The 27,934-nt window shown below is 45.0% G+C and overlaps 1 protein-coding gene across 3 annotated transcripts in view; it reads right to left on the bottom strand.

The window, feature by feature from the left end:
- SPECC1L (sperm antigen with calponin homology and coiled-coil domains 1 like) overlaps nucleotides 1-27,934 on the bottom strand; it is a 92,796-nt gene that overhangs the window by 47,261 nt on the left and 17,601 nt on the right. For all 3 annotated transcript variants that reach the window (XM_075320788.1, XM_075320792.1, XM_075320800.1), the window contains exons 2-6: nucleotides 21,629-21,806; nucleotides 8,098-8,242; nucleotides 6,128-7,707; nucleotides 5,834-6,041; nucleotides 771-844 (exon numbers count right to left, since the gene is read on the bottom strand). In XM_075320788.1, coding sequence (XP_075176903.1) covers nucleotides 771-844; nucleotides 5,834-6,041; nucleotides 6,128-7,707; nucleotides 8,098-8,242; nucleotides 21,629-21,769 — 2,148 coding nt within the window. In that variant the 5' untranslated portion in view covers nucleotides 21,770-21,806. The remainder of the gene's footprint in view (nucleotides 1-770; nucleotides 845-5,833; nucleotides 6,042-6,127; nucleotides 7,708-8,097; nucleotides 8,243-21,628; nucleotides 21,807-27,934) is intronic.

The raw sequence follows: 27,934 nt of genomic DNA, 5'->3' as shown, positions 1-27,934 counted from the left end.
GTGACGCCGCACGACCCGTCCCCCTAAGGAAGGAGGCGGGTCGCCGGCCAGAGGGACGTCGCACGGCAGGTATGTGCGTGTGAAGCTGCCGTAGCGATAATAATCGCTACGGCAGCTTTCACTAGATATCGCACGTGCGACGGGGGCGGGACTATCGCTGCAGCATCGGTAACACATTGTTACCGATGTCGCAATGTGCAAAGCCCGCCTAAGTCCATACGTGACAGCTTGTGAGATGGAAGCTGAAAATCTATGAGAAGTCAGCAACAAATGTGTTTGCAATGAGGTTTAACTCTGCTGTACTGTGTTAGTTATAATTAGGCACAGCTCTGCAGCAAATCTGACAGCACTATGACAGTACAAGTGCTGTTGCAAATGTTTTGTATTGAGACAGTTTCCTTCTCCTGTACTGTGTTAATTCTAAATCTCACTGCAGAGCTGTGTGTGATCGTGAGAGCAAAGTGTCAGTCATTACATGTATCACACTGGTAACCTCCCCTTTCAATTAAAATAAGCTCAAGAGTCAGATTCTCAGGAACATCTGTGTCCGGCCCATAGAGCTTAACAGCTCATTAGCATATAAGAAAAACGTGGATTGCTCTGGAATATCATCGGAACACAAATATAAAGGTATCATTTTAACCAACTGTCTAGGACCTACAAACCCTGACATCTGATGAGCGTCAATCCTACTTACAGATTCCCTTTTGAATATTTAAATGGATTAACAATTGAAAAAAATATATAAAATAATAATAATTAGTCCTTACCCGCAACTTCCGATTTAATATTTTAATCTCACGCTCCATGTCATGTTTTTGATCTTGAAGCTTTTTTACAGTGTCTGTAAGATATATGGGACTCAGTATTGAAGTGGAAATACCGTATTTTCCAGCGTATAAAACGACTGGGTGTATAAGATGACCCCAACTTTTCCAGTTAAAATATAGAGTTTGGGATACACTGTATATAATCGAGTATAAGCTGACCCGAGTAATGTGCCCATTGTTTAGTAATGTACCCTGCAGTAATGTGCCCATTGTTTAGTAATGTGACCGGCAGTAATGAGCCCATTGGTTAGTAATGTGCCCATCCTTGTCCTCCACTTGTAGTAATGAGCCCATTTGTTTAGTAATGTCCTCCTACCGGTCGCCTTCTTGTCCCCTATTATGCCGTTGTTTACACACAATAAACATTATCCTCTCCTACGTTCCCGCAATGTCCTCAGCTGCTTCTTGTAGACCACAAGGCACATAGACCCCTGCATGATAGCTTCCGATGCACGGGGCTGCTGTCTGCCGTCATGGCTTTACTGCAGTTGAATGCTTTGCCATAAAGCATTCAACTGCAGTAAAGCTGTGACAGCAGCAGCCCAGTGTATGGGATGCGACATTGGAGGAGTGCTTCTTGCAGACCGCAGGCACATAGACCCCTCCATGACCGCGTCCTGTACACGGGGCCACTGATGTCAGCACTTTACTGCAGTTGAAAGCTTTACGGCACCGCAAAGCATTCAACTGCAGCAAAGCCATGACGGCAGCGGCCCCAGGTACAGGATGCTATCGAGGAGGGGTCTATGAGCCTGTGATCTGCTGGAAGAAGCTGAAGGCACAGCGGGAACGGAGGACAGGTGAAAATAATGTTTATTGTGTGTAAGAAGGGGACCAGTAAGAGGGCATTACTAAACAATGGGCTTATGCAGCACCGTGCACCGCCGTATAAGACGGCACCCAGCGTATAATACGACCACGGACTTTGGAGAAGATTTTCAGGAGTTAAAAAGTCGTCTTATACGTCGGAAAATACGGTATATGGAATATGAATTAAGGACAAAAATTACAACATGATCCAGACCACTTATTTTAAAGGCAGTTAATGTTTTTATAGAGGTTAAACTCTGAGGATGTATGCAGACCAGAGGCACGAAAGGAAATGAGAATAGTCACATCTAATAGCTACACGTGAGACATGTCCCCTTGATAAAGCAGTCTTAACACCTTCTCTGGGTAAATACTGTAGCCTTATTGTTTGAGACAGGAAGGTAGAGGAGCTTAAGGCATCCAGCACGTACATGACAGGATGCCACCTTAAGGCTGTCTGTAACCATGTCATTAAGTCACCTTACTTATGAAAGGTTGTAATTAGGACAATTTAACTTCTAGAGTGACAGAAAACAAACAGACATCGGGATAGCCAAAACTATTTTAAAATTATTTTTGCAGCCTTTTATCTTCATTTTTTTCACATTTAGCTTGATATGGTATCACTAAAATCCATTTCATGTGTTGTATTTAGGCAACATTGTATTGTATTTATTGTATTTGTATCAAAGGTTTTGTACAATTTTACCTCTACATCTAAACTGTGTGCACTATCATTAAGCAATTTGTATTTGATTAATTTTATTATTTAACAACTACAGTGCTGTCGGACAATCCAAAAGGTTAAAAAACCTGAATATTTAAGAAAGACTGAGTATTTGTTAGGAGAATATATATAGTTGAAAACAGAAGTTTAACATACACTATCTAAAAAGACACATATGCATGGTTTTCTCACTATCTGACATGAAATCAGAATAAACCTTTCCCGTTTTATGTCAATTAGGAACCAAGATGATTTATATTTGCCAAATGCCAGAATAATGAGAGAGAATGTTTTAAGGCATTTTTTGTATATATATGTTTTGTATGTATGCAGAATTATGTATATAGATGAAAAATGTTATCTTGCCACCAATTCCTGCCCCCATCTGCTTGCTTGGCCTTCCTCCCCCCGTCGCCGTTATACACGTTAATTCCGACGCAGGCAGACAGCAAGACTCGACCCACATGTTCCCTTCCTGTTGCACCTGTCAATCATATAGCAGTGCATCGCTGGAACTTTTATTTCAGAAATATGTGCAAGTAAACTTCCAATCTCAGAACAAAAGCTATGCTTACATTTAGCACCCCTAGCGCTAGTACAGCACTGGCTTTACTTTATATATGAAAATCCTGCTGGTTGGTTCTCTTTAAGCATTCAAAGTTTTTTGCATGTGTAGCGCCCCACGGGGTAGGCGGGTAACCTACTCGTCGCCAGTCCGTCGTTGTCACGGGCGGCCTAGCTCGGCTCCATTGCCCCGAGGCGTACAGAAGATGGCAGGGGAAGGATGATGGGGGTAGTAGTGAGGTGAATGTCGTGACGCCACCTGTGGTATACGGCCAGGGAATCAGCCGACGCCGCTGACCTCCAGGGCGGATGCAGCTATGGATGGTATCGCTTCCCACAGGTGGAGCGGGCCCCAGGGAGGATGACGAAAGGAGTAGTAATGGCAGGCACCAGTAATAAAGAGGCAGAGTCTATGGCTGCAGTTCCGGGTAATACCAGTCACTTGCAGTGATGGGCGCCGTCGAACCTGAATCCCTTTAGGAGATCAGTCCGGTGTGGTGTTCTGTGGGTTCCCTCCTTGAAGCGCCTGTCTGTGGATCCCCTGGCTTGAAGCTACATGGGGACCTGGGTTTTCACGAGTAGTACTCTTGTCCATATACGCAGGTGCCGCGGTTCCAATATGGGGTCTGGCTTTATGCGAGTCCCTGGATCTTCTCTGGCATTGTGCTTTCAGGCGCTGTGTGGTCAGGGAAGCTTGAAACTTTCCCCATCCAGGCAGATTCTGGAAAACCAACATGAAGTATGATCTTCCCTAGGGTCCTGCTGCCCTGAGTGGCGCCGATTCCGAAGTGAGCAGATGCACTCTCCCCACAGCAATTGTGTGAACTCTTCTTCCTTCCCACCGAGTACCTGAGAGGCACGTCTGCTCCGTTGCTCTCCTGCTGGAGAACTCCCTAACTGTTGTGTTGGATCCTGACTCCCCCTGCTGGCTGCACCTCCCCCCTCCCAGGTCCTAAGCTAGTGGGACTGGGGCCCCTGTTTGAAGGCATCCTGTAAATGCCACTCTGACAGTGACCCCTTTATTACCCTACCCTAGCCCAGTGTGCAGTGGGAACAGGGCAACCTTTGTGTGTATTTGAGTGTGTAAGTGGTGAAACCGGGACTGACCTCCTCAGGTCCGGGTGTAGCATTACAATCAAAATTGGGTGCAACACTCTGTGGCGATGAAGCCTCCGGGGCGCCACACATGCAAAACTGGATTCATATGCAATCAATGCAGTTTTCCCACAAATTTCATGGCACATTCTAAAAGCCTGAATCTGAGTAGAGAATTATGTTAACACACACAAACTATTCCACATGACTTTTTATATATCAGCAAAAACCTCAAGGTTTTGTTTTGGGGGAAAAGTGGTAATATTCTGATTTTCAAAACAATGCTAAAATCTTTTTGTATATTAACCCCTTAACGACCCATGACGTACTGGGTACGTCATGGATCGTGTGCCGGTAAGCCCCGCCCCCTGCCGCCGGCAGGCGGCAGCGATCCGCGCACATATCAGCTGTTATCAACAGCTGACATGTGTGCCTGCTAGCCGCGGGTGGAATCGCTTCTACCCGCGGCCATTAACCCCTTACATTTCGCTGCCAAAATCTTGGCAGCGATATGTATATGGGCGCCGCCATGACAGTCACTTACCCCGCCCCCACCGGAAGTCACGTGACATGATCACGTGACTTTCGGCGGTTGCCATGGTAGCCTGTAGCTAACATGACTCACTTCCTCTCAATGCCGGAATACAGCCGGCATTGAAAGTGAAGCAGCAAATCTGCAGTTCTCAGCTCTGTAGCGCTCTGTAGGGGGACTAGTAAATTGAAAAAAAAAAGTAAAAAAAAAAGTTTTAAAAAATTAAAAAAAAAATAAAAAAACCTAAAAGTTCAAATCACCCCCCTTTCACCCCATTGAAAATTAAAGGGTTAAAAAAATAAAAAATACACACATATTTGGTATCGCCACGTTCAGAAATGCCCGATCTATCAAAATATAAAATCAATGAATCTGATCAGTAAACGGCGTAGCGGCAAAAAAATTCCAAATGCCAAAATTACGTTTTTTGGTTGCCGCAAATTTTGCGCAAAATGCAATAACAGGCGATCAAAACGTATCATCTGCGCAAAAATGGTACCGTTAAGAACGTCAGGTCGAGACGCAAAAAATAAGCCATCACTGAGCCTCAGATCCTGAAAAATGAGAACGCTACGGGTTTTGGAAAATGGCGCAAAACGTGCACCACGTTTTTTGGACAAGCTTGTGAATTTTTTTTAACCCCTTAGATACAAGTAAACCTATACATGTTTGGTGTCTACAAACTCGCACTGACCTGAGGCATCACATAGATAGCTCAGTTTTACCATATAGTGAACACGGTGAATAAAATATCCCAAAAACTATTGTACGATCCCACTTTTTTTGCAATTTTTCCGCACTTGGAATTTTTTTGCCGTTTTCCAGTACACTATATGGTAAAACTTATGGTTTAATTTAAAAGTACAACTCGTCCCGTAAAAAACAAGCCCTCATATGGCAAGATTGATGGAAAAATAAAAAAGTTACGCCTCTCGGAAGAAGGGAAGCAAAAAACAAAAACGGAAAGTGGCCGGGGGCTGAAGGGGTTAATAGTGTTGAAACACGAAAAGACTAATGCTGATATTCATTTTCAGGACTACTGTTTGATAGGTGTATAAGTTAAAATGGTTTGTGAGGCACTTTTCATACACGGTGCAAACATTAACAATTTGATGGCATGTGGCGAGTTCTTGTAAGGGGGAAATACTCCTACACCAATCCTTATTTTCCCATGGGCACAGTTGTCTCACTTCTGCAGTAATTGAAAGCTCCATGCATTTGTAAGATGGGCTGTGTCATATTGCCCTCTGCTGGGAAAAATGCAGGAATACTTACTCTCAAGATCTGAAATAATGAGGTTGTCATGTAGTTTGACAGCTCGGTGCTGCTCAACTTCATCCTCCAGTTCAAATATGGTCTCTTTCATGTCACTGCGTTCCGTCTCCTTTTCTTCCAGCTCACTCCTCACCTTATCCAGTGCCAGGGTCAACTCTGACACCTGCTTTTGTGCCTCCTCACGGAATGCTCTATATTCATCTTCCAGCTATAAAGACCATAAAGAACAGAAAAATTACCAAGCCATTTGAAATTTAATGTTGAAAATATGGTATGTTTACATCATCAATTCACCTTTTCATAGGCATCTTGCATTCGTCTGAAGTCACTTTGCAAATGCAGCAGTTTCTCCTGTAGGTTCCCGGCCAGAGTTTCTGCTTTTTCTTTATCGGAACGCACACTTTCCAGTAGATTCTGGATATGAGATGCATCTCCAGAGCTGTGTATGGAGTACAACTCTGCCACTCGTTGCTTTTCTTGTTCCAGCTGTGTTTTCAGACGTGAACATTCGGCCTGTTCAGCATTTAGGGAAACTTTATATTCCTCCAGAGTCGCAGCAAGTGTCTGCTTGGCATGTTGCTCAGCCTCAACAATGCGCTCCATGTGGTGGTTTCTCTCCTTGAGGGCTCTAATGACCTCTTGTGCATCTTTATTGTCCTGTTCTGCCATTTTTAAAGTATTGCTTAAATGTTGCTGAACGCCCAACAGCTGCTCTCGTTCAAAGCGGCCACTCTCAGCCAATTCCATGTATCTCTGCTCTAGATCTAAATAACGGCTACTCTTCAGGTCCTCATCTAAAGAGTAAGACACATGGTGCTCATCAAGAAGTGCCCGAGCATATTCCAACTGCCGGCTGAACAACTCAAGTTTGTCACTCTGCTGGCAAAGGGAGTCCATTAAAATGACCTTTTCTTCTCCTAACCTCTCATTTTCACTGTTTAGCTCTTGCGTTATTTGCTGTAGATCAGCTAGTTCTTGTAAAGTAGCTTGCAGCTCCTCAGCTGTGCTATGTTGGTTCTCTTCCATTTGGTGGATCCGCTCAGTAAGACAAGCTACGGACACCTCACTTACATTTCCGCTACTACTTTTGCGGGAGCGTTCAGTACTAGGAAGACCTTCGGACTCAGAGGATGAAGATGGAGCATCAAGAGCATCATCACTTGAGGTGAGAGGCTGGTAAACTTCACTACACTCACTGTCTAAATTATCCATGGAGCTACTCCTCCTCTCTCCTGTCAGTGTACTCTCATCCTGGCTCAGGAGGTCTTCCATTGACCCTGGTGTAGAGCCCTCTACAGAGGAGGCTAAAGTACCTCCTCCACAGTCACTGTGGCTGCCAGTGGCAATATCCATTGATTGGTAGCCAAACAGTTTTTCTGTAACATCTAGCTGTTGACCCAATGAAAAACCTAATGCATTCAGGCGGTCTTTTAGCATGCGGTTTTCATTTTTTAGCTGCTGCAGTTCTTCTCGTACTACAGCATTCTGCTCCTGCAATTGCACTAATGGGGCTTCTTCAGGACTCTTGTCAGAGAGGTCTTCTCCTAATTGTGTCTTAATGTCCCTCAGCTCTGTGCGGAGGAGCAAAATCTCAGCATCCTTACTTTTGGCCAAGCTTACCAAGTCCTTTACCTTGGCTTCAAGAGCAGCACGATCACTTATCTGGTTGTCAGATTTGGATTTGCTCATACGAAGAACGTCAGACTCCGCACGGGCCCGAGATCGCTTCGTTGGGGCAGAAGTTTCTCCTACACTAACTCCTGAGCTCTGGGTTTTTTTGCTTGCATTCAGACGTGAACGTTCACGCACTCTTTCTCGAGATGATCCTGCTTCTTTGGTCCCCGAAGAGCTACTTCGTTTGTTGCTCGTGCTTCCTGCACAGTTAGTAAAGAGAAATGATTATATACTTAATACCAAGATGAAAGCAATGGCAGCACAGTGTTTTGAGAAAGACTCCATGTGAAAACTCAATAGGCATTATTCCAAATAATACAACGCACTGTAAGGATTATTCCCAACATTAAAAGTTATTGCCTATCTATAGGATAGGTGATAACTTTGGTGGAGGTCTGTCTACTAGAATCCAAACTGATCTGTAGGCAGGGCTCTGAAATGCCGTAAATGAGCATGCCATCCTTTAACAGCTTTAAATTACCCACCACCAAAGGAGAAAACAGTATTTTCCAGCATAACTAAAGAGTTTAAAAAAATAGTAAAAAGTTCCAGTCAAGAGGATTTAACTTTGCTAGTTGAAATATTCCTACCTGTATTGCTCTTTGTTTTACTATCTGACCCACTCATTGCTGCTCCAGAGCTGGGATTTGATACGGCACTGCTTTTCTTCACCTTGACACCATTACTTGCTGGCCCGCCAGCCATCCCAGCTAGGAGATCATCATTACTTTTAGCCTGAAGAAAAGTGTGATAAAACAGAAACAATTATATTCCCATTAACTGACTGCTCTGTCACCTAAGGCTACGGCCACGTGGCAATATAAACATGTGTAAGAATGAATTTTTGCCATAAGGATATTTACAACTTTCCGTTTCGGAGTTAGCCTCCTTCTTCAGGATTTTCACATTTACGATAATCCTGATGAAGGAGAGTAACTTTGAAACATGTAGCAGATAAAGCATTCATCTTTATTGCACTACAATTAACCCTTTCCACTCCTACTGGCATACCTAGAGGAGGAATGTCATTTTAAAATGTTACTACAAGTCCTTTTTTCCCCCCATATAACATAGGGGGTCCCCAACCTGTAGCTCGGGAACCACATGTAGCTAGTGGGCCTGTGATGTATGACTCATGGCTGTCTGCCGGCTTGGTGCATATGTACCAGGTCTAGTAAACAGATTAAGACCAGGTCTTCAGATGGTGAATTTAGTGTCTAGCCCCGAACAGAAGAGCAGCTCTGAATGGGGTTATTGCGGGAACAGGTGAAGGAAGAATGATCCAGCTGCCAGCTTGCGATAAAATCCAGCTTTTAATGAAAAATTAGTAAAACCACAGTTCACATTATCCAAAATTTTGTATAACAACACCAGGTCTAGGGAAAAATATTAACTGTCAAAACCGCACACCCGTTATTGTGGGAACCCCTGAATCTTGATATAATGCTTGGTGTGAGTGTTGGCTGTCATTATACCTGTAACAGGGGCTCTGCGTGTCACTACTGTGAGAGGGGGAGCTGGATATGGCTTGCAACGCTCTCCAACCTGGATGAGGCTTGCAAGGTCATAAAAGGTTGGGGACCTCTGCTCTAGGAGCTGACCGTTATTTCAAGTGTATTGTGTCACTGCACAACACACATACAGATGAAATACAGCGCACAAAGGACATAGGAGAATAGGGACAAAGCCAGAGCACATCTCCTATGTTGGAGCTGCATATAATGTGAACTGTGCATGTTAAAGGACATATTAAGTTTACAGCGTCACTGTAGCGTGAAGGAACCAAACAGCATTTTCCTGAAGTCTGGAAGCCACTGCCGACTTAATGACGCGAACACTCAAGACAAAGGCATCTGGATTTGACTTTCTGGTGAAGTGCATGCAGGTATAGTCGGTCCATGGCAACGTCAATGAAGAGAAGACTTGCAGAAAGCAAAACATAGAAGACCTGGAGAAGAACATTGAAAGAGGACCAACTTATCTGGGGAAACAACGCCCCTACGACTGGTCAAGAAACCTAATTAGCACAGGAACAGCGCACTTTTTTTTTTAAACATTCATATTAGTTAATAGTATTATACAGGCCTGGTTAGGGAGGGAAGTTGGGCTTACAGGTATGAATGCTGCTGGGTTGGAGGGCATAAGGGACCTGACAGGTTCTTTTTAAACGGCCATGGTTGGTACTAACACCTATCCTGATTGATGAAGCAAATTGTTAGCTGTAGTGTACAGCTGAGAGGTGCTGCATGTTCACCCATCAAGGAGCTGGTAGTCACTTATATCTCAGGTCAGCGTTAAGTCGTATTGGTGGTCACTAATGGGTGAAACCCTGAAAAAGTGCACTAGATAAATTATACCTTTTTGCTAAATAAAAGGTATTTTGAAAAATGTTTACGATTTCAAAGTATTTTATTCATTTAAATCATTTTTCTCAGAAAACCCCTTTATTGGCCTAAAATACATTTTGTGAAGCAGAGCACGCTTTGGAACCAGCAAAAAAAAAAAAAAAGTTCCTCCATGACAGAAACGTTTTTTCCTCTTTTTGTTAAGTAGCCGCTCTAGACCCAATAGGACATGGTTTGAATGGAATTCAACTCACAGAACAGCAGAGACCAGCTGATTTCTACAGGCTTTGTCTGAAGTAGACGCTGTAATCAATGTTTCCATTTGATGGACCTAGGTGTTTCTTTCAACCTATGTAACTTAGAAATTGGTTTCAACAGCCCACCCACCAATAATTTCTTATCCTTATGTGGAAGTAACCCGGTCTATAAAATTAAAACAGCTCCGCATGGTGAGATATGGTAAAAACACCTAAACATGTGGATAAAACTGTTTCCACCCTTCTGTTAAAGCAAGAAAAACTCAACGGTCATTGAAATAACTTGAATATAAAGTAATTTTCTAAATTTTCTATTTAAATTTACTGAATATCAACTAAATGAAAATCAGGCATTGGCTTTGAATTGTGGTTCAAAAAAAGAAAAAAAGAAAACAAAAAAAAAAAAAAAAACCAAACTTACTGAAACAGACCTGGACAAAAACGATGGTCCCTTAAGCCTGCTTTACACGTTGCAATTTCGCATACGATTTCGTATGCAATTTTCAACGCCCCCATCGTATGTGTGGCACGTTCAATTTGTTGAACGTGCTGCACAAACGATTAACCCCCGTCACACGTACTTACCTGTCCATACAACCTCGATGTGGGCGGCGAACGTCCACTTCCTGGAGTGGGAGGGACGTTCGGCGTCACATCGACATCACGCGCCAGCCGGCCAATAGAAGCGGAGGAGCGGAGCTGAGCGGGACGTAAACATCCCGCCCACCTCCTTTCCGCATTGTGGGCCCGGAGCCACAGGTAAGATCTGTTCATCGTTCCCGGGAGGGGAGGCACACACTGCAACGTGTGCTACCCCGGGTACAATAAACAATCTGACGTGCAATTCTAGAGACAGGTACGATGTGTATGCGATCAACGTTTTAACGTTCAATCGCAATCGCACGTACCTGTCACACACTGCAATGTAACTTACAATGCCGGATGTGCGTCACGACGTGACCCCGCCGACACATTGTAAGATATATTGCAGCGTGTAAAGCGGGCTTTAAATGGAACCGGTCAGCAGAAATTTTGCAATAAACCTAAAAGATTCCCCATCTGCAGCTCCTGGGCTGCATTCTAGAAAGGTTCCTGTTGTTATTGTGCCCCCTTTGAGACCAAAATAAATACTTTATAAAGTCTTACCTTTTCCTATGCAAATCTTTTTTTATGGACACGGGGGCGGGTTCTCTTGCATCCATTAGTCGCCCTCCTGCCGCTTTCGCTGTCCCCCATCGCTCATTTCCAGCGGGAGCAACGCTGAATCGAACGTTTTTTGTGTGCGACTTATCGTTTTTTTACTGTGAGCACGCGCACAGTAAAAAAACAAACAAAAACATGATCTACTGTAAATTCAGTTCCAGCGGCCTTTTGTGAACGATCCTGCTGGATGATGCATGACCTGCCATTCAGACCAAACATTCTGACATTTGGTAGCAAATTTCGCTCCAAAATGTATAGTCTGCGATTTCACTGTACACAAATTCAAAGCAGATACAGTAAAGCAACCCTAAAACATAAATCGAGCTTTCTCCATATTTCACAGTAGGTGCAATGTTCTTTTCTACAAGCCAAACAGTGCCAGTTTTGACTAGTCTATTCAAAGGACATTCTGCCAGAAACTTTGTGGCTTGTCAATATGCATTTTAGCAAATTCCAGTCTTTTATTGTTACGATTTGTTTTCAACAATGGTTTCCGCCTCAGTGGTCTTCCATAAAGTTCACTTTGCTCAAAAGAGCAATGAATGTTACGGTCTGACACTGAGTTTCTTGAAGCTCACCCCTAATCTCTTTGAAAGGTGTTCTGGGCTCTTTGGTTACCATTCATTTTCTGTATCTCTTCAATTTATCATTAATTTTCCTTTTGCAGTCACGTCCAGAGAGTAAAGGCCGCTTTATACGCAACAACATCACTAACGAGATGTCGTTGGGGGTCACGGAATTCGTGGCGCACATCCAGCCTCGTTAGCGACGTCGTTGCTTGTGAAACATACGAACGACCGCTAACGATCAAAAATACTCACCATATCGTTGATTGTTGACGTCGTTCTAATCTCAAATATTGTTGCTGTTGCATCTCTGTGTGTGACACCGCAGGAACGAGGAACAACATCGTACCTGCAACCGCCGGCAATGAGGAAGGAAGGAGGTGGGCGGGATGTTTTACGGCCGCTCATCTCCGCCCCTCCGCTTCTATTGGGCGGTCGCTTAGTGACGCCGCACGAACCGCCCACTTAGAAAGGAGGCGGCTCGCCGGCCACAGCGACGTCACTAGACAGGTAAGTATAGTGTGACGAGTGCTAGCGATGTTGTGCGCCACGGGCAGCGATTTCCCCTCGACGCACAACCGACGGGGGCGGGTGCTTTCGCTAGCTGTTTCCCAAATAACAGACAGCTAGTTGCTAACTACCTGCCTATTCTGCCTGGCACCATTCGCTGCTGGCTTAGAGTGCTCACAGACCATTCCTGCTGGTGATTCTGCGGCTTCCACTAACATTACGTCCACAGAGCAGTAATTTCTCTTCTGCTCAGCTCTGTTGATTGTGCGTGGCTGCCGATATAGTGTTGATTGAATTTTGCTTCCTTATCCTAACTGCTGATAGCTGGCTGTTGACTATCAAAATCTTGCTCATTATGTCCTGTAGATAGAACAGCCCGCAAGAGGAAGAGTTGCTGTGTAGCAGAATGGCTGGCAACAGTGGTCCGGCACCAGGTAGAACAGGCAGGTATTTACCAACTACCCAACTGTCAGTTGTTAGACCCATAGTTAAAATAAATACATAAAATAGTCCTAAATAACCCCTTTAACAGAAACATCAAGCTGTTTGGAGATTGTCTTATATGATGGTTTTACCTTTAACATGTTAGTCTACAATTTCCTTTCTAATCTCCTGAGATAGCTCTCTATTTCGCTTTGTTTGCTCTATGTTCATTCTGAAACACACTGATACAGAACAACACTGAGTACTTTCCAACCTTTACACACTTGTGATCTGGTCAGTCTGCCTATTTAGATACCTGTGATACTAATGACAGGGACACCCCTTAGTTCCTGTGTTCCAATTATTTTCATTCTTTTCTAGCGGTACCATCATTTTTGTCCAGGACATTTTCATTAGTCTTTAACCTCTTCACGACACATGACGTACTGGGTACGTCATGGATCATGTGAGGTTAATCCCCACTGCCTGCCATGGGCTGTCGGCAGCGATCCCTGCACATGTCAGCTGATTTGAACAGCTGACATGTGTGGCTATCAAGCAGGAGTGGATCCGCATTCCACTTGCGCCTGTTAACCCCTGGCATCTCGCTGTCAAAGTGACAGCGAGATGGAAAAGCGCGTGGCGGTAAGTATTCACTTACCCGGCGCCATCGGAAGTAACGTGATGTCATCACGTGGATCCGATGGTTGTCCTGGTAGCACAGGGACATGTGATGACTCCTGTAGCTATCATGAGTCCCTTCCTCTTACACCCGGCAGACTGCCGTTTGCAATAGGAGAGCTGCTTTTCTGTGGATCTTAGCAGTGTAGCTGTGATCTGGAGAAATGGAAGAGTGATCAGACTGCTGATCCTTATAGTTCCCTAGGGGTACTAGTAAAATAAAAAAAAAATAAAAAGAAAGTTTTAAAAAATTAATATGAAAAGAAAAAAAAAAAAAACTAAAAAAGTTTAAATCACCCCCATTGAAAAATAAAAGGGTTAAAAAAATATACACATATTTGAAACGCCCAATCTATTAAAATATAAAATCAATTAACCTGATCGGTAAACGACGTAGCGGCAAAAAATTCCAAATGCCAATAAAACGTTTTTTGGTCGCTGCGTATTTTGCGCAAGATGCGATAACAGGCGATCAAAATGTAGCATCTGTGCAAAAATGGTACCGTTAAAAATGTCAGCTAGAAACACAAAAAAATAAGCAGTCACTGAGCCATAGATCCCGAAAAATTAATACGCAACAGGTCGTGGAAAATGGCGAAAAAAGTGCACCTTTTTTGGACAAACTTGTGAATTTTTTTAACCCCTTAGATAAAAGCAAACCTATACATGTTTAGTGTCTACAAACTCGTACCAACCTGAGGCATCATACCGACACATCAGTTTTACCATATAGCAAATAGTGTATAAAATATCCCAAAAACAATCAGGCAGTCACACTTTTTTGCAATTTTTTCACACTTGGAATTTTTTTTTACGTTTTCCAGTACACTATATGGCAAAACTTATGGTTTCATTCAAAACAACTCGTCCCGCAAAAAAAATAAGCCCTTATATGGCAAGATTGATGGAAAAATAAAAAAGTTACATCTCTTGGAAGAAGGGGAGGAAAAAAAAACAAAACAAAAACCGGAAAATTGCCAGGAGTGAAGGAGTTCTGTTGAAACAATTCAAAAGCAATGCCTGATTTTCATTCATTTTGCCAGTTTCAAGTTCTCCCATGACCCTTGTGGGTTTTTCCCAATTTAAAAGAAGGCCATCAACACTTTTTTCCATGTGTGTAAAGAAAAAACTCACAAACATGAGAAAAAGCATGTAACAAAAATGTATTTGGTGAGCCTGAGTACAGAGCATGCCGCCAAGGAAGATTTAAGTACGTCTTTTTTAGATATCACTCCAAGTGGAGTGGTTTTAAATTTGCAGACTGCATTACTGGCTCTAAGTTATAATAAATTATTTGTGGACTGTTGAAACCAGCTCCTCAGTGATAACATGGATTAAAAGGGGGTATCCTCATCTGAAAGATCCTATCCCAATATGTAGGTGTAATAATAGGAATATTAGCAAATATGACCTCCATACGTATGCATGATTACAACCACTCATATAATCACAGTTACTTAAGGCCCCGTCACACTAAGCAACATCGCTAGCAACATCGCTGCTAACGAACAACTTTTGTGATGTTGCTAGTGATGTCGCTGTGTGTGACATCCAGCAACAACCTGGCCCCTGCTGTGAGGTCGTTGGTTGTTGCTGAATGTCCTGGGCCATTTTTTAGTTGTTGCTGTCCCGCTGTGAAGCACAGATCGCTGTGTGTGACAGCGAGACAGCAACAACTAAATGTGCAGGCAGCAGGAGCCGGCTTCTGCGGACACTGGTAACCACGGTAAACATCGGGTAACCAAGAAGCCCTGTCCTTGGTTACCCGATATTTACCTTTGTTACCAGCCTCCGCCGCTCTCACTGTCAGTGCCAGCTCCTGCTCTGTGCACATGTAGCTGCAGGACACATCGGGTAATTAACCCGATGTGTGCTGTAACTAGGAGAGCAGGGAGCCAGCGCTCAGTGTGCGCTGCTCCCTGCACGTGTAGCTCCGTGCGCTGGTAACCAAGGTAAATATCGGGTTGGTTACCCGATATTTACCTTAGTTACCAAGCGCAGCATCTTCCACGCGGCGCTGGGGGCTGGTCACTGGTTGCTGGTGAGCTCACCAGCAACTCGTGTAGCGACGCTCCAGCTATCCCTGCCAGGTCAGGTTGCTGGTGGGATCGCTGGAGCGTCGCAGTGTGACATCTCACCAGCAACCTCCTAGCAACTTACCAGCGATCCCTATCGTTGTTGGGATCGCTGGTAAGTTGCTTAGTGTGACTGGACCTTTAGTTGCTAGTGGTCATAACCATGAATACCTAAGGTCCTGCAATGCCCTGCACATGATGTAAGAGACATAGTCAATCAGGAGAACTATAATAGATTTCTAATTGGAGGTATTTGCTATTATTCTTATTATTGCACCTACAGCATATTGGGATAGGATCTTGGAGATGGGAATAACCCTTTACCATTTGGGAATAACCATTTAACCATTTACCGTCAGCAAAGTTTTCAGGAGTACATCTTGGAAATCAGCTGGTCTCGAGTATTTGTGACTGAAACCCATTTAGACGGCACCCAAAGAAGTCTAAAGAGCTCCAAAGAGACACCCAGAACTAGGAAAACATGACCAGAGTTGAATGATCACTTAATATATATTAACCCCTTCACCCCCGGCCACTAAAACACCCTAATGACCGGGCCATTTTTTGCAATTCTGACCAGTGTCACTTTGACAGGTTATAACTCTGGAACGCTTCAACGGATCCTGGCGATTCTGAGATTGTTTTTTCGTGACATATTGTACTTCATGTCAGTGGTAAATTTAGGCCGATATTTTTTGCGTTTATTTGTGAAAATTTAGGAAATTTGGCGAAAATTTCGCAATTTTCAAACTTTGAAAATTTATGCCCATAAATCTGAGAGATATGTCACACAAAATAGTTACTAAATAACATTTCCCATTTGTCTACTTTACATCAGTGCAATTTTCGAAACACATTTTTTTTCCGTTAGGAAGTTAGAAGGGGTCAAAGGTCATCAGCAATTTCTCATTTTTCCAACAAAATTTACAAAATAATTTTTTTTAGGGACCACATTACATTTGAGGTGACTTTGAGAGGCCTAGGTGACAGAAAATACCCAAAAGTGACCCCATTCTAAAAACTACACCCCTCACACTGCTCAAAACCACATCCAATAAGTTTATTAACCCTTTAGGTGCTTCACAGGAACCAAAGCAATGTGGAAGGAAAAAATGAAAATTTTACTTTTTAACACAAAAATGTTACTTTAGCCATAAAATTTTCATTTTTACAAGGGAGAAAAGAGAAAGTGCACCCTACAATTTATTGTGCATTTTCTCCTGAGTACGCTGATACCCCATATGTGGTGGAAATCAAATCTTTGGACACACGGCAGTGCTCGGAAGGCAAGGAGCGCCATTTGAATTTTTGAGTGGAAAATTAGCTGCACTCATTAGCGGACGCCATGTGGGGTATGAAGACCCCCTGAGGTGCCTAAACAATGGAGCTCCCCCACAAGTCACCCCATTTTGGAAACTAGAGCCCTCAAATAATTTTTCTAGATGTTTGGTGAGCACTTTGAACACCTGGGGGCTTCACAGAAGTTTATAGCGTTGAGCAGTGAAAAGAAAAAAATTTTTTTTTACCACAAAATGGTTGCTTCAACTAGGTAGCTTTTTTTTTCACAAGGGTAACAGGAAAAAATGCACCATAAAATGTATTGTCCATTTTCTCCCGAGTATGCAGATACCTCATATGTGGTGGAAAGTAATTGTTTGGGCGCATGGCGGGGCTCAGAAGAGAAGGAGCGCCATTTGACAGCAAAATTGGTTGGAATTATTAGCGGACGCCATGTCACGTTTGGAGACCCCCTATGGTGCCTAAACAGTGGAGCTCCCCCACAAGTGACACCATTTTGGAAACTAGAGCCCTCAAATAATTTTTCTAGATGTTTGGTGAGCACTTTGAACACCTGGGGGCTTCACAGAAGTTTATAGCGTTGAGCAGTGAAAAGAAAAAAAATTTTTTTTACCACAAAATGGTTGCTTCAACTAGGTAGCTTTTTTTTTCACAAGGGTAACAGGAAAAAATGCACCATAAAACGTATTGTGCAATTTCTCCTGAGTACACAGACACCTCATATGTGGTGGAAAGTAATTGTTTGAGCGCATGGCGGGGCTCAGAAGAGAAGGAGCGCCATTTGACTTTTCAAACGCACAGACGCAGTGCACTGATCGGCCGCTGCAGGACGCACGGTCGGATGCGATAAAAAAAAGCGTCGGGGATACGTAAAAAAAAAAAAGTCACGCCAAAAATTGACCATGGATGCAGATACGTTATGTGCATCCCTGATCATCGCTTGGCGGGATGCACGGACGGATGCGATACAAAAAGCGTCGCAAATACGGAAAAAAGTCACGCCAAAAATTGAGCAGGGATGCCGATCCGTTATCTGCATCCCTAATCAGCGCTCGGCGGGACGCACGGACGGATGTGATACAAAAAGCGTCGTGAATACGGAAAAAAGTCACGCCAAAAACTGACCACGGATGCAGATCCGTTATCTGCATCCCTGATCAGCGCTCGGCGGGACGCACGGACGGATGCGATACAAAAAGCGTCGTGAATACGGAAAAAAGTCACGCCAAAAATTGACCATGGATGCCGATCCGTTATGTGCATCCCTGATCAGCGCTTGGCGGGACACACGGACGGATGCGATACAAAAAGCGTCGGGGATGCGGAAAAAAAAGTCACGCCAAAAATTGAGCAGGGATGCCGATCCGTTATCTGCATCCCTGATCAGCGCTTGGCAGGACGCACGGACGGATGAGGTGTAAAAATGGACAGGGGATACGGAAAAAAAAAAAAAAAAAAGTTATACTCACAGTACTCAGAGGACTAGCAGGAGGATCACTGACCAGAAAAGCTGCAGAGGAACAGATGGCAGAGAGATGGACAGCTTTACAGGAGCAGCAGGCAGATCAGCAGAATGCCCAGGAAGGACCCAGCGATGGACGCAGATGTGATCAGGCCGGTGAAGACAGGTAAGAGGACGTCGGGGGAGAGCAGAGGGGGAGAGGGGGGGGTGAGAGCAGAGGGGGGGGGTGAGAGCAGAGGGGGGGGGAAGCAGAGGGGGAGGGGGGAGAGCAGAGGGGGAGACCGGAGAGGGAGCTGCAGAAGCAGAATAGAGATAATGGGGGAGGCAGTCAGATCGCGGGGGGAGCAGATCGGGATGTCGGGGGGGGGTTGGGGGGAGCAGATCGGGATGTCGGGGGGGGGCAGATCGCGGGGGGGGGCACGGCAGGGGCTATCACGGCAGCGCGCAGGGGCACCACGGGAGCGCGCACGGGCTGCAAAGTGAGCACAGTACTCACGTGCAGCAGCAGCGGTGACCTCAGCTACGGCGGCGGCAGCGGTGGCGTGGTACCACAAGTACCAGCCACTGCACGCTGCAGACATGTTGGGGGAGGGCTCGCAGGCCAGCACAGGCCTGGGGAGGGCGGCCACCCGCAGATCAGACCGCCCCACTGCACACTGATTGGAGCGATTGCGCGTCATAGCACGATCGCTCCAATCAGTGCTGCAGGGGCTGGGGGCGGCATGTTTGAGGTCCACCTATGATATGCTGCAGCAGCTGCGGCATCTCATAGCTGGATCTCACAGGATCGCACTAATTCGGGCATTATTTTTGCCGAAATTCGTGCGATCGATGTGGTTGGCGGTTCAGATTTGAACAGCCAATCACATCGATCGTCGATAGGGGGTGGCGATGCCGCCCCCCCTGGGGTCAAGCAAAGGTCCCCTGCTGTAAGAAACAGCAGGGGACATCATTTGAAAGCCGTTGCTATGGCCACGGCAATCAAATGAAGTTTAGGCAGTAAAATTACGTCCCTGGTCGTTAAGTCACGTTAAAATAGGACGTAATTTTACTGCCCGCGGTCGTGAAGGGGTTAAACAAAAAAAATAATTACACCTTTGCCTTGCACAAGTTTTGGAAAGATCTCAAGAGTAATGCTTATACCTGCACAGTTACGCTTTGGGGCAATAATATCAGGAACATATTTCAGCATAACTAGGAAGTTTTAGTCTGTGCACATTGGGTAGATGAGTGTCTTACGCAAAATACGCACCCGCTGGCAGAATTCCGCACCTGCGGCAAAAAAACGCATGCGGTTTGTTGCAGTTTTGGTGCAGATTTTCCACGGTTTTCTCCCTGCGGTTTTTAACCAGTATCAATGGCAAAGAAGTGGAAAAGAAGTGACATGCTGCTTCTTTTTTGCTGGTTAAGTTCTGCAGCCAGACCTGTAGGGAAACAAAATGCAGTGTGCGCACAGCATTTTGGATTTCTCATAGACTTTGCTGGGGAAGGACTGCATGAAGTTTATGAACAAAAACCGCACCTTTTCTGCAGCAAAAACCACGACAAATCTGCGGCAAAAAACGCAGTGTGCACACAAGGCCTTAAAGGGGTTTCCCAGTACTCAGACAATGCTTTCTTAAATATTGTGTTTGCCAGTATAAATAAAAATAGGAGATAGTCACTTTAAAGGGAACCTGTCACCAGAATTTTCGTTATTAAACTAAAAGAATCCCCTTCTGCAGTTCCTGGGCTCCATTCTATAAAGATTCATCTCTTGCTAGTGGCCCCCCTTTCAGACCTAAATAACAACTTTATAAAATATTACTTTTTGCTTTGGTAATGAGGTTTGCTGGCCCCGTGGGCGGGCTGTATTCCGTCTGTTATCCCCCCTTCTGGCGCTGTTCGCTGTCCCCCAGTGTTCATTTACATAGATGAGGCCGCCCTCATGTTACAGTTTTCAAATGGTGAGCGCCGGTGATGTTATTACGCAGGCGCGAGATTATGGGCGGCGCTGTGAATGTCATCACCAGCGTCATCCAAGTACCCGCCCATAATTTCGCGCCTGCGCAATAACATCACCGATGCTCGCGATTTGGAAACAGTGCTCAGTCCCGCGATAGTGCCACTGCGCATGTGCGAGACTTCAGGAGCACTGCGGAACATAAAGGCGGCGACCTCATCTATGTAAATGAACACTGGGGGACGGCGAACAGCGGCAGGAGGGGGGATAACAGACGGAATACAGCCCGCCAAAGGGGCCAGCGAACCTCATTACCATAGCAAAAGGTAATATTTTATAAAGTTGTTATTTAGGTCTGAAAGGGGGGCCACTAGCAAGAGATGAACCTTCATAGAATGGAGCCCAGGAGCTGCAGAAGGGGATTCTTTTAGTTTAATAGCGAAAATTCTGGTGACAGGTTTCCTTTAAGCACCAGCGCCTTTCCAGTGACAACGGGTCTGCTAGGTCTCACATCATGACATTGTTATGTCACTCGAGCGCTGCAACCAATGTTCTGCAAGCACCATCATCATGTGAACGACACAGGTGCGGGAACTTAGTGTCTGCCATAAGGGAATAGAGTATGTAAGGGGTTGTCAGAGAAGTGGACAACCCCTTTAGCATCACACTAGTCAAAAAAAAAAACAAAACTAAAAGCAGAATGAGATATACTCCTCCTTGGGTACAAATACTTCCTAAATATAACACGGGGAGCATTTTTTATTCAAAAGTGGTGCTTGTGGTGTAACACAATCGGTGTGTGAACTGTGGCCCAAGCTGAAACTACTCTGTATGGATGTCGACATGTGGGCACAGACACTAGAACGCCATGCTCTTTTAGCCTCACGCTAGCACTAGTAATAATATGAACACAAAATTTTATATAATAATATAATATAATATATACATATATATATATATATATATATATATATATATATATATATACACACACATACACATATATATACACACATATATATATACATATATATACATATGCATACATATACACACATTACACACACACAGGCAGACAGGCACAGGCAGACAGGCACAGGCAGACAGGCACAGGCAGAAAAGGCACAGGCAGACAGGCAGACAGGCACAGGCAGACAGGCACAGGCAGACAGGCACAGGCAGACAGGCACAGGCAGACAGGCACAGGCAGACAGGCACAGGCAGACAGGCAGACAGGCACAGGCAGACAGGCACAGGCAGACAGGCACAGGCAGACAGGCACAGGCAGACAGGCACAGGCAGACAGGCACAGGCAGACAGGCACAGGCAGACAGGCACAGGCAGAGTTGATATCCAACCTTTGATAAAGATGATCCTGGTCGGGTTACCCTGGATGATGTGGGGGCACTGCTGTCCGACTTGGCCCTCTCACCACCCTGTGGTCTGTTGGTGGCCGGTACCTTGGGCGCAGAGCCTGTACTCCTGCTTGCTTTCCTCATCCTGGGCGGCCTGTTTGTGATGCATTTACAGCTGAATCTGTCAAGTAAGAAAAGGATCATTAATATGTTGTCCAGCATTTTTATGCATAGATCTGCTGTTACTGCAAATAGTGGGCTAATTAAACAGTAAAATAGCTTCTGCAACATTTTACAGCATTGAATAGAACCTTTTTGGAGAGGAAAGGCCACATAAAAGCTAAACCTATAGAGTTATTTACCTTCGATCTCTTACTGATGGGCAGACAAATGTACAGAGGCAAATGGAGCAATAGCATCTGAGCACAACAGGGCTGTACGCAGTCCATGTGCAAAATAATGCCCCTTGCAGCAACACATTCTGCAATATTGTTCCCTAGACATATTACTAGGAAAACACCTCTGTAATACAACATCCAATTTGATACGCCATATTTTGCCCTTTGAGATTCATATAGAGAAACCTCTGTATGTCTCTATACGAGAACAGGGGACAGTAAATAGGTGAATAGAGGTGTGGAGTGCATCATAGATATACCTACTATGTGCAGAATCTTACTACTAGGTCAGCACATATTTCACAGGGTTACATTTAATAAAAATAAAAAAAAAATACGTAATTACTTACCGGTAATGTGTTTTTTCTGAACCCATGACGGCACCACGATGTAAGGGTGCCGTCATGGGTGCTGGAAAAAATTATATAAATATCATACAGAATATTCTTTCCAGTCTAGATTTCATTGCGTTCGCACAATACATACATCTGTTTGTGATTAGATATACTACTATGTAAGCCAAAACACGAAGCGGAAGACAGCAGGGACTTGTGAGCAAACAATAATCCACCCACGTTATATCGACTATCTTGGTGTGTCCTTATATATATAATTATTACAATGACTACATACCTGTTCATAACTTGCCAGATCTGAATATATTAAATGATGTCCTTTATGTTACCTGCTGTTAAGCTGAAGGCTCCTAGGAGAACACATGGAGAAACGGATCTGGTCTATGTCAGATATCAGTACACATTACAGTGATCTAGGATATTTATAGCTTTTCATGCCCGCCTCTGCACCTTTCAAAAATCGCTGTAACCCAATGAGCGGCGGTGCATCAGACATCCGTGAGCGCTCTGGAGGCTTTTTAAACATTGCATCCAGAGTCAAAAAAGTAACGGGATTCCGATTTAAAGCCAGCGAGTGATGTGGAGACGGCGGCTCGTGTCCCGGGGACAAGTCTTCCTTATTTGGAGTCTCGCACTGCACTGCGGGGATCTGACAGACATTAAACGCTCCTAATATTTGGAATTCCATGGAAATGACAGACAAGAGAAAGTTCATACTCGCCCTGCCCCCATCTAATGTCCAATACTAACCACATGGTATATGTATACCTAGTATGTTCAATGAGGGCTTCTACCAAAAATATAGTGAGGTAAACAGAAAGTTGTTAAAAGGGAGCAGTCATGTCACAGACTGTCAGGAACATCTCGCATGATGAAATAACCATTTAAAGGACCAGCTGCTAAAACTCTTAAAGGGATTGGCCCACAAACAATGTAAATTTTAATCATCAGATCTTGGAATAAAAATAAATTCCAGAATTTGTTAAAAATAAAAAATGTTTTGCTAAGATAATCTTATATACTGTATGTGACCCTGTTATGTACTGTGTAACGACTGCTCCAGTTCATAGTCAGGACATAGCTTAGCTCCTAGCCAGGAGAGGGAAGCATAGGTCATGTATGATAAGGGGGGATACAGACAAAACGGGCTCACAGCTGCTACTTTCTGAGATAGCACATTCTCCAGCTTGGAGTAACATATCTGTTTGTTTTATCACAGGAGTACGGTAAGGTTAAGTTCACACAGTGCGTTTTTCACGGCGTTTTTCGGGTGCGTTTTTGCTCAGAAAACTGCATGACTTTGCTTCCCCAGCAAAGTCTATGAGTTTTCATTTTTGCTGTCTGCACACAGCGTATTTTTTTAGCTGCGTTTTTGTGGTGCCCACAAAAATGCAGCATGTCAATTATGTTTGCATTTTTCACTGCGTTTTCCACCCATTGAGTTTAATGAGATGTTCAAAAACGCAATGAAAACAGCAAATTGCAAATATAGCTGCGTTTTTATTACTAAAAACGCAGCTATAAACGCAAAGGGTGGGTAGTAAAGTGACATGTACAGGAAGAGGATTCCTTCTGTCAGTAAATACAGAAGCGTGAATCCTCCCGGTACCGTCACCGCTGCGTCCACCTCCCGTCCTGTGCATATCTGCTGCCGTGCGGCGCCATGTCCAGGCAGGAGGTGGAGGCAGCTGCGAAAACAAAAGTGAACAGTAGAAAAAAAAATGTCATACTCACTTGTCTGCAGACTCCCGGTGCCATGTCCGCTCCCAGCTCCTCTCCCGATACCGCCGCTCCGGCGTGTGCAGTGTCCCCGGGCACCTCCAATATCTGCAGGACCTGGCGCTGATCACCTGATGCGGTCACCTGACGCATCAGCTGATCACAAGTCTTGCGGTGTCAGCGGATGCCGTCAAGAGACTTCATCCCTGATTACCGGCAGCGCCTGCAGCGATCGGACGGGATCAAACTCCGCTCCAGGAGCTGCCGGTAATCAGCACATAAGTGAGTATTAATTTTTTTTTTTTTGCACTGATGCATCAGCTGATTGTATAAAAGCAGTTTATACAATCAGCTGATGTGTGATGTGATTCACATCCTTGATCCTGACACATCATCTGATCGCTTTGCCTTCCAGCAAACCGATCAGTTGATATTGGATCTGGATTGGACGGCGCGGGACCCTTGACCCAGGATTACTGTGGAGGGGGTTTCTTTATTTCAATAAAGATGGAGTCACTAATTGTGTTGTGTTTTATTTCTAATAATATTTTTCTGTGTTTTTTTTATCTTTACTAGAAATTCATGGTGGCCTTGCCTAATATTGGCGTGACACCATGAATTTCGGGCTGAGGGCCAGCTGATAATATACAGCTAGCCCTAACCCCATTATTACCCAGCGAGCCACCGTCACCAGGGCAGCTGGAAGAGTTGGATAAAGCGCCAGAAGATGGCGCTTCTATGAAAGCGCCATTTTCTGGGGTGGCTGCGGACTGCAATTCGCAGCGGGGGTGCCCAGAAAGCATGGGCACCTTGCACTGTGGATTCCAATCCCCAGCTGCCTAGTTGTACCTGGCTGGACTCAAAAATTAGGCGAAGCCCACGTAATTTTTTTTTAATTATTTCATGAAATTCATGAAATAAAAAAAAAAAAAAAGTGCTTCCCTATATGTTAGGTTCCCAGCCGGGTACAAATAGGCAGCTGGGGGTTGGGGGCAGCCCGTACCTGCCTGCTGTACCCGGCTAGCATACAAAAATATGGCGAAGCCCACGTCATTTTTTGGGGGGACAAAAAACTCCTGCATACAGTCCTGGATGGAGGATGCTGAGCCTTGTAGTTCTGCAGCTGCCGTCTGCTCTCCTGCATACACTATTGGATGGAATATGCTGAGCCTTGTAGTTCTGCTCCCCCTGCCTCTCCCTCCTGCATACAGTCCTGGATGGAGGATGCTGAGCCTTGTAGTTCTGCAGCTGCTGTTTGCTCTCCTGCATACACTATTGTATGGAGTATGCTGAGCCTTGTAGTTCTGCAGCTGTCTGCTCTCCTGCATAGACTAGTGGAGAATGAAGAACATATTGAAGAAGGAAATGACATCAGACTTTTTTTTTTTTTTTCAACAATCTTTAATGGCATTGTTCACTGATAAAAACCGCATAAAGACGCAGTGAGCAAAAACGCAGCAAAAAAAACGCACCAAATCGCGGAAAAACGCGTGCGTTTTTTGCCGCGTTTATTTGACGCGGGTGCGTTTTTGTGCGTTTTTTGCTGCAAAAAACTCACAAAAACGCAGCATCAAAAAACGCAGTGTGTGAACCTAGCCTTAATGTTTCTATCATGGCTCCAGTCCTGTGGGCGCACTATATATTAAGCTAGTGACATAGGACCTGAGATGACTTGATTTATGAGCTCACAGGACTGGTGATGGCAGAAATAAATCACTCCTGTGTTAAAACAAGGAAATGTGTTAAGGTACCGTCACACATAACGAGATCGCTAGCGAGATCGCAGCTTAGTCACGGTTTCTGTGTAGTAGTAGCGATCTCGTTATGTGTGACATCTACCAGCGATCAGGCCCCTGCTGTGAGATCTCTAGTCGTTGCAGAATGGTCCAGGCCATTTTCTTCAAAGGCGATGTCCTGCTGGGCAGGACACATCGCTGTGTTTGACACTGTGTGACAGGGTCACAGTGACTGCTGAGATCATTATACAGGTCGCTACTGCGACCTGTATTGTTCCTGCATCGCTGGTAAGATCTGACTGTGTGACATCTCACCTGCGACCTCCCAGCGACTTACCAGTGATCCCTATCAGGTCGCATCGTTTTCGGGATTGCTGGTAAGTCGTTGTGTGTGACTGGGCCTTTACCTCTGAAAGCAGCAACTATGAACTCCTGTTGTTTCATCTCTATACTCGAATATGTTCTAATATGCCACGTGCGCACGGCCCCTGCACAATCTCCATAGATTGTGCAGGGGACGCAGGACGCATGCAGTTACGCTGCGCTACAAAGCGCAGCGTAACTGCATGAATTACGCACACGTGCGCACATAGCCTATGGAGATTGTGCAGGGGCCGTGCGCACGTGGCATATTAGAATGCAGCGCTTCGGCTGCTGCCCGAATCGCTGCGTTCTAAGAAGTGACATGTCACTTCTTCCGTGCGCTTTGCCGGCAGCCCCTGCTCTGTCTATGGCAGGAGCTGCAGGCAGAGCGCACGTTCTCGCCGGCACCATGCGCTTCAGAACGCAGCTTTTCAGCTGCGCTCTGAAGCGCACCTTTTCGGTGCGGTGCAGAGTGCACACGTGCGCACATAGCCTTAGGTTTTTGAAGTTTGAATGAAAACTGAAGAAAATGTAGGTAAGCCCTCAGAAACACGTGAAGAAAATATGAGCCCAACATTGATGTTGCTTCTAGCTCTGCATATGTTAAGTGGAAAATCACTGACATAAGCAGGAAAGTTATTCTCTCCATGGAGAAAGTAACCAGTGGGAACCATGTCTAGGATGTGGCACAGTTACGAAGGAGAGCGTCTGAGCTCTAGGACCGAGAAGAGGATCATAATTGGGCATATGAACAGGGACTGGTGTACTGTGACAACTCCTTGCAGCAAATCTGTCATAGAAACAGAAGCTCATGTAATATATGCCTGTGGCTAGTGCTGCAATCATGAATATAAGGCTGGGGCCACACGGGGATTACTGCGATCCCACCGTATGACACTCGGCTCACGCTGGCAGTACATCAGAGCCGAGTGTCATGCGAGTGTCCCTGCGACTGAGGTCCGACCGTGCGAGCGGACCTCAGCTGCGGGGGACGGGCCAGCTCTGAGGAGGGGAGAGAGGGATTTCTCTCCCTCTCTTCTCCGTAGCCGGCTATTGCCATTCTCGCACTGCACTCGCAGTACGCCAGTGTACCGCGAGTGCAGTGCGATTTTTCTCTCGCCCCATTCACTTGAATTGGTGCGAGAGAAACAATGATCGCATTACAGTCCCAGCATGCTGCGATTGTTTTCTCGGTCCGATTAGGGCTGAGAAAATAATCGCTCATGGGTGCTGACACACAGGCTAATATTGGTCCGAGTGGAATGCGATGTTTTATCGCACTCCACTCGCACTGATTTTCATGCTGTGTGGCTTAGGCATTAGCCTGGAAGTGTGAGCACCAGCACCATGCAATGGTGGCCGCAATTCCCTACAATTATCCAAGCTGCAATTGCAGACTAGTGCACAACAGTCTCTGCTCGCAAGACCCAAGGATGAAGGTTTGTTATTACAGAAGCTTGTGTCTGTGGATGTAACACGCTACTGAAACCAGTAAGGTGGCTTTCCAGAAAGGAGAATAAACATTTTGTTGGTTTTTGTTCATGCCTGACAGGGCCCCGCACAGTATTTGTCCAGCTGGGTAGGAAGGTATGCAACCAAGGGGTGCAGCCTTTCTTGATACCATCATTTAATGCTGCCGCCTTGTGGCCACATTAGCCAGTCCAGCTGTGTTGATACTGTCACATTCCAATAGTCAAATCACAATCACTCCAAGCTTCCAAAGCGTCTTCTAATTAC

The sequence above is a fragment of the Anomaloglossus baeobatrachus genome, chromosome 1 (assembly GCF_048569485.1).
Source record: "Anomaloglossus baeobatrachus isolate aAnoBae1 chromosome 1, aAnoBae1.hap1, whole genome shotgun sequence".
Classification (NCBI taxonomy): Eukaryota; Metazoa; Chordata; class Amphibia; order Anura; family Aromobatidae; genus Anomaloglossus; species Anomaloglossus baeobatrachus.
Note: the sequence above shows the minus strand (reverse complement) of the source record. Positions and strands in the feature narration are given on the sequence as shown.